This window comes from Lineus longissimus, chromosome 7 (assembly GCF_910592395.1).
Source record: "Lineus longissimus chromosome 7, tnLinLong1.2, whole genome shotgun sequence".
Taxonomy (NCBI): domain Eukaryota; kingdom Metazoa; phylum Nemertea; class Pilidiophora; order Heteronemertea; family Lineidae; genus Lineus; species Lineus longissimus.
This window is the reverse complement of record NC_088314.1, coordinates 19,797,354-19,807,381: the sequence shown is the minus strand read 5'-3', so window position 1 is coordinate 19,807,381 and position 10,028 is coordinate 19,797,354. Positions and strand designations below refer to the sequence as shown.

General features: G+C 41.0%; 2 protein-coding genes across 2 annotated transcripts in view; one reads left to right on the top strand and one right to left on the bottom strand.

Annotated features, from left to right (window-relative positions):
- Nucleotides 1-658: 658 nt before the first annotated feature.
- LOC135490816 (ATP synthase subunit gamma, mitochondrial-like) lies at nucleotides 659-4,056 on the bottom strand. Its single transcript, XM_064776339.1, has 7 exons — nucleotides 3,921-4,056; nucleotides 3,497-3,531; nucleotides 3,045-3,176; nucleotides 2,440-2,641; nucleotides 2,095-2,238; nucleotides 1,475-1,695; nucleotides 659-1,231 (listed from the first exon to the last, which is right to left on the bottom strand). The coding sequence occupies exons 1-7, from the start codon at nucleotides 3,956-3,958 to the stop codon at nucleotides 1,125-1,127; spliced, it is 879 nt and encodes a 292-aa protein (XP_064632409.1). The 5' UTR covers nucleotides 3,959-4,056; the 3' UTR covers nucleotides 659-1,124.
- Nucleotides 4,057-4,399: 343 nt separating this feature from the next.
- LOC135490684 (synaptophysin-like) overlaps nucleotides 4,400-10,028 on the top strand; it is a 48,257-nt gene continuing 42,628 nt past the window's right edge. The window contains exons 1-2 of the mRNA XM_064776018.1: nucleotides 4,400-4,442; nucleotides 5,622-5,687. Coding sequence (XP_064632088.1) covers nucleotides 4,425-4,442; nucleotides 5,622-5,687 — 84 coding nt within the window. The 5' untranslated portion in view covers nucleotides 4,400-4,424. The remainder of the gene's footprint in view (nucleotides 4,443-5,621; nucleotides 5,688-10,028) is intronic.

Genomic DNA, 10,028 nt, shown 5'->3' with positions numbered 1-10,028 from the left:
AGGACACAGGTACAAAGAACCTCTGGGTTGTACCTCCTATTTGAAGGACAAAGCAATGTTGTGATGGGTGTCTTGCCTAAGGACACAGGTATAAAGAACTTCTGGGTTGTACCTCCTATTCGAAGGACATCGCAATGTTGTGATGGGTGTCTTGCCTGAGGACACAGGTACAAGGAACCTCTGGGTTGTACCTCCCATTCGAAGGACAAAGCAATGTTGTGATGGGTGTCTTGCCTAAGGACACAGGTACAAGGAACCTCTGGGTTGTACCTCCTATTCGAAGGACAAAGCAATGTTGTGATGGGTGTCTTGCCTAAGGACGCAGGTACAAGGAACCTCTGGGTTGTTCTACTTCCCATTTGAAGCACAACGCAATGTTGTAATTGGTGACTTGCAGGGCCCTCACGGATTCAATATTCGTGATTGTACTGGGCCTTTTTAAGGACACTGCAGAGCCTTTTCCCTCGAAGACAGCGATATGCATGGTAGTACCAGTATTTCTGGTCACCTCCCTGGTTTCAACCAAGTGGCCAATTTGCTGAGAATCATGTATAAAGCATGTTCAGTGGTCTTTGGCGTATGAATATATTTTGCAAGGCAGTGGAGTTTGGCAGAATAATTGACTTAAAGGAAACATAACAAGAAAAACAAGAAAGAATGTTTTTACCAATAATTATTTTGTATTCAGTGGTTGAATTCACAAACAAAACTTTGCCCTTCCACATCGAACATAAAAGTTAATTTACATTTTTCACTCCAACACATTCAAGTCCTGAAACAGCGTTGTACTATACAATGCTGAGCTAGAGTCCACTCTTATGATGTTTTTCTGTACAAATTATTCTATTCTGATCCTGAACTATGAGCAGTGATACTAAAGTAGAAACTGACCTGGTGAAGTTGATGAGACACCAAAAAGTTTAACACATTTTGATCCATAAGAAGGTAGCCACCTACCAAGTGGTTCAAGGACAATTCATCAGAATAGGTAAGGTTTAAGCCTTGTTTGATAGAACACTGATAAATTCCCCCAGTCAGTTCCTACAATCATTGCCAATTCAATCATACTTAAGAATACCCTAAGTTTGATATGAGGATGGAAATGTCCTAAGTGGGTGTTAGCATTATTTTTTCAAAGCAGCAGCGCCGGAAATGATCTCGATCAACTCTCTGGTGATGACAGCCTGTCTGGTCCTGTTGAAAGTTAGGGTCAGCTTGTCAATCATTTCACCTGAAGACGAAATAAGATGCATCAATAATTCGAACAGATGACGAGAGAGAGTAGTTCCAAGATCACAAAGACAGCATACTTAAAAAGACTTCAGGAGATCAAACATTAAAGTGGAGCAGAAACTTTGACGTCAATTACTGTTGTCTTTTACATCTTTGGGTGATGGAAAACCATATGAATTCCATACATCACTGGCCCTGAAAAACTTCAACATAATCATGATAATGGCCCATGAATACGTACCGGCATTCTTCGTTGCTCCATCCATGGCTGTCATCCTGGAACTCTGCTCGCTTGTGGCCGATTCCTTGAGACCAAAGTAGATCAAGCTACTCAAGGCAAACTCGTTATAACTGCGCAGAGTTTCTTCGTCGATGCTGTCGTATAAACTGAGCTTCTCTGCGTTACTCACTTGGTCCAAGGAAAAGAGCGGGATTGTGGCTGTTTTGTAGGATACTACAGTCCTGAAGAGAATGAAAGAACACACTTTAAAAAATTGTTACGACAGCAATACGTTTTTGTCATTCCTGTAAACGCCAAATCTTTTTGCTTTATGCGCTGACAAAGTAATACATGTAGAGTAGAAGTGTAGTCAACAGTGCAGAGGATATGTAGTCTTTGGTGTACTATTTACCCATAAGTTGGGGGATTGGATTGGTAAGAGTCAGGGAGTGTCCATGCATAGGTGGGCCCTGCAAGCTCTACCTGTAAGGTTGCAATCCATCCAAGTTCTAATATCCAATAGTTTTCCTTCTCCTTGCTAAGTTGCCTGCAAAGGCTAAGGAGGGCAGCCTTCCCATTTACTCTCCATTTGATGTGCAGCCTTTTCCTCAAAACTGGCAAAACTGCACTTTTCTACTTACTTGAAAATATTGTAGTACATTTGGCCAAAGTCATATTCAAATCCACTGGTAAGAACCTGATTAGCAATCAAGGCAGCATCTGCATATGACGACGGTTTCTTTCCGATGTTTGTAATCGTCGAGAGAATGTGTTTACCATGGGTCCTGAAATATTGTACAGAAAACAACATAGAAACATTGAAACCATTAGAGCAGACAGTCGTGAGGACATCTAATATCAAGGGGTTTTGTTCTGTAATGTGGGAGGAAACCGGAGACCCCAGAGGAAGCTGCACTGTCAAGAAAGTTTCCCATTCTATTGGATAAAGAAGCGATGGTACCAGGATAGAACAATTCGATACTTACCGCTGTAACATTGCCCTCGACTTGTCACCAACTGCTATGATCTTGACATTCGCGCCCTCACCAGCCTCGCTGATGTAAGCTCTGATCTGCTTGACGATAGTAGAATGGCATGCACCGCAGAGACCTCTATCTGACGTCAGTGCCAAAATCAAATGATTTGGTTTACTCTCATCTTGAGTGCACTCCGCTTTTTCAAAGAACTCTGTCAAAGAAAGGACACTATTAGCGATGTAACCAACCCGGAACCAACCCAGAAATGAGCTCAAGACCTAAGAGGTGTTTCCACAGTGCCATTCAGCAAGCACGAATTGAACCTTTAGAATGACTGCAAGTGCTACTGCCAATTTATGACTGTTGAGCAACTAAACCAATCAATACTGCCAACTTGGACAAATTCTACCATTTGTCATACCAGTGTTCTCCTTGGAACTTTGGGAATGTTGAGAGGTGTGACAGTAGACAACGAGATTTAAGAGGCATGCCCCAATTGGAAAACCATGACAAAATCCAATTTTAAAGAGGGGGGAATATGTCAAAGAGGGGTAAATTTCCCTTTCTGTAATGGTGCAGAGAACACTGACTGAATCATGTCATTGATTACTTACCTTGTGCTCCATGGCCATAAGCTCTGGCTGGTTTTAGTTCTCGCTCAGCACGATTGAACTTGGCAGCAGACACCATCTTCATTGAAGCGGTGATCTTCTGGATATTCTTGACACTTTTCAATCGGACAGAAACTGAAAAGATGATTGATGCATCAAAAGATTTAATTTTGAATGGCAACAGAAAATCTAGACACACCAGACAAAAAAACTACCGGGTATTTGATCAAATGTGGCAAACTTGAATACCAGTTACCGATATTACGAAAGGGGGGACTGCAAGCCATTATCAGACTGAAAACTTATGTTCAGCACATTCAACTCTGTCACAACTTCTACCAAGTGAAAGATACGACACACTGTCTTCTCGGCCTACAACGCAGGTTGTGGCACCGACTGTTTCTAGGACACGTCGTCAGTCGTCAAAACAACCTGATCTTGAATTGAATACTTACTGTCCTTGAGTGTGGCCATGCCACGCACCTGCGTGCTGAAAGAAAAAGAGATAACGTTTATTTGCACTGTGACTGTTTAGTGTTACTCTGCCTCTGGTTTGTCTTTGTTGAAACAGTTCAACTCATGATGATCAGCAGATTGTAATTTCAAATTCGTTCCCAGGCCCCTGTACTGTAGGGGGGGGGGGGGGTAGGTTGACAAGGCTCAAGGCACTACACCGTAACACGGACGGATGCACTAAAACATGTACAAAATGCACTGTACGCCTAGTGTATTTTTCAACCAAAACGCCGGTCATCTTTCATGTCATCTACGCAATTGAGAACAGCATATCACCTCAATTTTCTTCATGCATTTTGTTGATCATTATCTTATGTTCCTGCAAAGACAGAGAAATGCATCATACAATGATCAGATACCCACCAAATAGGCGAAAAACTAACTGCAGCCCGGGAATACATTTCACAGCAATGGTGGATGACCTTGCCAGGGCTGGGTTTGTCGAAAACGAAAACTTCGGGAACCTGCAAAGCGGAACGAAAACCTTTTGGCTATGGTCTCGTTAGGGAGTTTTTCCCACATGTACGCGATGATGACGTGCCCGGGCGATTGGGAAATTGCCAAACTTTCGAAGTACCGCACAAAAGAAGCCAACAAATTGTTATGAGCAACTTAAAAAATATATTCGATTGAATTTCTTGCAAATAATATTTTTTTTAAAAAATCATTGTTATATCTTTTCAAATTCAATCGTGTTCGATTTAATTACTTATACGCGGTGCCGGTCCTTAAAATTTACGCCTCCCGGTAATGTTTCATAAGCTAACCTTTGATTGGAGCAGAAATCACAAATTTTGAGGAATCGATGATTCTGACCAATGACAGTGCTTGTGGTTTGCAACTTAGGACATACTTCCTGGTTTCAAGATGGATAAAGTAGCGCAGGTTTGACAAAATTTCTCTTTCATTTTTAATATTTCTCAATATTGCGTGAATGAAATTTCAATCAAAGAGTTAAGAATACAAGATAAATGTTTCATCTATCTGCCTATATTACCAGTAATGACTGTTGTTATCCGTAGCACTCAGAAATATCCTTTTTTCAGAGGAGGAAAAGTGATTTCGAGAAGCCATGGCCTGTACATTTTTGACATTTTGTCGTGTACATTTCTTCATACTTTGTAATAGCAGTCACCTGATGTGTTAATCATTTTATGAATTGTGCAATCGTGACCGTGGCGTAGATCTTTGTTGAGACACCTTTTTGATTCGTTCAGATGGGTGAAAGTGGTGCCTTGTCCATCCCAACTTTCCTGATTCTGACAATCATTACAATGATATTGATAGGGGGCAATCAATCACTCAGTAAATCAGGGTTGTCTTTTAGTAGTACTAGTAGAGCCAGGGAGCAGTTACCACCCCAAGACATGACACTTATTGACAAAAAAATGTTTTCATGGAGAAAAACGCCAAGCCAGACAAGGCTCAAAACATCCTTGGGCTTAGACTTGGAAGTTGGACTTGGAGCCTTGTCCCTGAAAAGCACACCTGTAATTTAAAATTTATGGATGTACTACAGACCTTAAGCCCCTAGAGAAGAGACGTGTATTCAACAAAGAAGGCACAGTAGTCAGTAAATAAGGTAGACAGTTCCAGTATTGAGCAGAAGGGAAAACATCGGGCAGCTGTCCAGAGAGTTGTTACCCTGGAGATGTTCTGAGACCACAGCTTCCCAAGCTCAGATTGGATGCAAGTGTACACAGGCAGTTCTGAGTTCAGCCCAAGAAAAGCAATAAAAAATGGTGGAAGTGGAGTGCGATTTAACACCCTGATGCCAAAACTCATACAGTCTCGATGCTGGCGCTTTGCTCCAAAAGTACAGAGCTGAAGTCTAATACACGGACTGCCCTTGGAAGAGTAGACACACTCACTAGTAATCTGAAGGAAAACCTGACAACACTGAACAAGTCCAAAGGAGTTTTTCTGCAGTGGATCCCATCGATGTCTGAATGCTGGAAGTGATGTGGAGGAACCTCTGGCAGAGACCCTGTAATACCTCTCAACCTGGCATCATCATTTTCATAGCATTATTTTTAATTCATAATATCTCCTTCTCGTTTCTAGGTAGCAGCAGTTGCGAACGTTCAGGCTGTGAAGGAGCCGCGTGGTTTCATCAAGTTCATCCAGATTGTAAGTACACCTTTCCTCATATAGATGGCACTCACGAATGTTGAGTCAATAATTCTCTTGCTCTCAACTTATTGTGATGTATGTTTCAATATTTCCGTTTTCCTTATAGATGTCTCTGCTTACAGATTGTCTCTCAATCATGTTTTGTAACGGTGACACCAGGGGGCTCACATAGGGTACAAAACTACAATGCTACGGTATTGTGAGATTGTAGTTCAGTTCTGGACGAGTCTTCATTCAGAAATGTTCTCAATTGTTGATTGTGAATAACCCGATTTGTGTTATCCTGAGTCAAATTTTCCAAATTTGGACTCGGGTGTCCGAATCCAGGAACTCTGACAGAGAGTGTGAGATGCCCAAAATTTTCTGAATAAAGTCTCGTCCATACCCGAGCTTGAATATTGATAGGTCTGCATCCGCTGTCTTGTGTTTATCGATATGTTTGTAACGTATTACCCGTTACATAAACAATGTCGTTACACTTCTTTGCAATCAATGAGCCAATCTGTGCTGACTACTGAAATGGCCCATATATCTTGTGTTGTGAAGAATCAGGGAAATTGGGAGGGTGTTCTATCACTTTGCACTTGCCATAGATCAAACAATTTGTGGATGGGGCGCTGAACTTTCGTGCTTTGGCTGATGTATGAAAGCAATTTAAAACTGACAGTATTCCAAGCCTCTCCAGGTCATTGGTAACTAACTAGGTATCAAAACCAGTACATGCGAGGGGAGGGGCATGTTTCTGACAATTGGCATGTGATTATGTGTGTTAGTTCTGGTTCTTAAACCTATTGGCATGACTTGAATTTTTCCAGTCCTGTGGTGGCCGTGAAACTGGCTGTCTCAACCTATTAGTGTCAATCACGCATGCTTCTGATTTCAAAATCAATGTCCCCAAGGTCGTACCGCCATCGTCCTCCCTATATACCTCTCTCATTTCTGATGGAGACTAGATCATTCACCATCATGCAACTCAGGTGAAGACATCCCATCATGCATTAGGGCAATCGGGTGTAAACGGCGGCGACCAAGATTGATCAAATTTATCGCTCAATCTCTAATCATGACTCGAGTGACTCTTTGCGTTTGGTTCGGTTCATCCGCCCCTGCAGTGAGCGTTTGATCTCAGTTTATCGAACTTGTCTAGCCAATCAGCACATCCGCTTTCAACCAAGTTTACGAAAATCACCGAAGTATGTTTTGCCTAGAGCAGTGGAAATCTTATGAGAGTTTCTGGGTAATGAGGGAAGGTTTCTATGTAATGTCTCAGACAATAACAAAGTCTCCTATAGCGGTAAGAGCGTAACCCTCTACTGATACTTGATTGGTCAGTTGTTAGAAACTGGCTGTCTGGGCCATCTTTTGACAAAATGTCCAAATAGGTCCAAACCATGCCAGCAGTTATTAGAAAAAATGATGTATAAAATAAGCATTTGGAAAAAATCCAGCTCATTTGCTAACAATGTTTACTTAGATGTTTGATTTTTCCCTATCAATCAGAACATCCAAGTAAAAACCACAATATTATAAGTAAAAATTGACTCAAAGAAAAGTCGATACCATTATCTGTAGAGACGATGAAATGGATCTTTTTCTATTAATGCTGATTACAACCTGTCACTCAAGAAAAATGAGGCATTTTCAACGAAGGTCATCTCAGACGTATCGTTCATCGAATCTGATCATCTGTCACTAAACTCTAAATGACAGAACCTCGGTTCGGTGAAGATATGATACTTTCCGTTACTTAAGGGATTGAGAAAGCTTACATTGTCCTCGAAAATGCAGCAGTGGGTGTTTAGTAATCAGGAGATATATTGGGTTCAGATCACTTAATTTCAAGATTGAGATAGATGGTTTTAACCCTTTGAAGACTACCTCTGGCTGCTTGAATTACAAAATTCAGAATTCCTATCAAAATGTGCAAACTAATTCAGTTAATATGTTGAGTGCTGCAGCTGATCGAATCTCTTGTTTATATTCCACTTTAGATAGAACGATTCACCGAGATGAAAAATTGGGTGAAATATTGTGTGTTAGCCATGACAGTTTCATGTCGTCTGCAGTCTTGCTCGTTTATCAAACCCCTATCTCTGATTGGTCAATTCAATTGAGCATGTGACACCAGTTAGATTTAGATTAGACCGTGGCCTATATTGACAATATCGCTAACTGAAAGCAAATCCGTAATTTTTGGCAGACTTTCCCTCTTTGTTAAAGTGCCGCGCAAATGAGCGCTTTAAATTGCTGATATATCTGTGCAAAAAGGCAGTCATAAGAAGTCTGTTCCATGTGCTTTGGATTAACATGTAAAACACGTCATCCATTCAAAGCACACCAGAACACCAGCAATTGGAAAAAGACGAATATAGCTCTTTACTGTCACCGTCAGACTAACCACTCGTTTGCCAAGCCAAGCGCACTAACCTCAAAGATCTCTAATGTTTGCTTGCTGAAGGGATGGAGGCATGTATAAACTCTGAGAAAATTAATCCTCAGCATAAGCAAGTGTAAAAAACACATCCATTTAAAGCATACCGAAACACAAGAAATTTAGAAAAAGACCTTCAAAGACGTTCATAGCCCTAGCAGTTAAGAAACGTGCCACTGTTTTTGAAACTGGATAGACAACGATGACGACGGATGAAGGACACTGCGGTGTTGTAAAGATTCCCCTCCGGTGAGCCAAAAATTATCAAGGACAAGTTATTTGTATGTTAATTCGAGGCAGTAGGCCCTTTGCCTGATACGCCGGTATCGCCTACATTTAGGGTCAGGCAAACCAACTATCTTTACAATTAGATCCTCATGGTAAAAGACACCAGACAATGGCTCGAGAGATGTATAGGGTCTATTTATCTGTGAATTGCAGATCTAAGAAATGATGAATACTGCCTTTAATTAACTGCTGATGCCATGTGAAGAGAATGTAAAATACTGTAAACCAACTCACCAAGTTGTCAGCATGATCAGTATCTCAGATTGGTATTGAGAATTTTGCTAAATAATCCAAAATTTGAATCTAAATAATTTGAATTTGAGGAGGCCTTGAAGACACTCATTTTTACACGCACTTCAGCCCAGTGCAATGCATGGACTGACCCCCAAAACTGTTGGGAACTAATTGAGTGTCAGAGTCATGTGACCCAAGCTCCCCACTTCATACATTCATATTCATACACACTATAATCAAAGTCTTTCAATTTCATATTGAAAGACTCTGCTATAAACCAGTGCAATGCATGGACTAAGCCCCTTAACAGTAGGAGTTAATTGATCAATTAAGTGTCATGTGACCAAAGCTCCCTAATTCATACATGGTAATATTGTCAACCATACAAGCCATCAGAAACCTCCACATGCACGTACCAAATGCTTTTGTATATAGCATAGAAGAAACAGGAACCCATCAAAAAAGTGCCATAGTTACTCAAAGAGCCAATTTACTCCATTTGACCGCTGTGACCTTGAAAATTAGGTCAAATCAAAAACCTGTATGATATGTGATGTATCCTTGCTAGGAGTATCGTATAAGCTCCCCTGAACAGTGAGCTAACAAGACCACCAAACAAATATGGCCTTTGTTGTCATTACCAGACTAACCACACTGATATGTCAAGGGTTGTAATCCCATAGATCTCCGATAACGCACACACTTTGGAGCAAAGATATGCTCAAAGGATGAGCTTGGGGAATGTGTGGTTGAGACAAGCCATGCACAAGAAAGATACCATGGTACAAACTCTAAAAGCTGTTAGTTTCTGCCAAGAACTTAGAAACAGGGTTTCCAATCAAAATCACCTATCGTTTTCATGACTTGTTATGATGAAGTCGAACTGGTATTCTTCAGGAAACTTCACAGGGAACAGGTTAAGCTTACAATGACTGCACTACAGTAAGTCAGTATTTCACAAAAGACCTTATGAAGTGATGAAAAGATAACCCCATCTACCTCTACGATGCCTACCGACCCTAATAGTTCGCAGGCCTTTTGAACGGTACGGGCAAAAAACCTCAGAGAGGAAGGAGAGTCATCTTATTCCAATAGTCCATCATATTAGAGTGGAATCACAGCTCCACACCTGGGGCTATCGTGTAGATTTTGAAACCAAGTTCAAATTACACTCTTTCCCAATGGAAGAGCTGGTAGCAATATCGGAAGATACACTATTAACATGACAAAACACAGAAGATGGCCATATGTCCAATAAGCCAGTGCAGTAATCCATCAATGCCACAACTCCTTTGGAGAAATCAAAGTCAAATTCGTTTACACACCCATGATACAGGGCTCAAACTTTAATCAAAGCAAGTACGCATCTTTCCACTCAAGGAGCT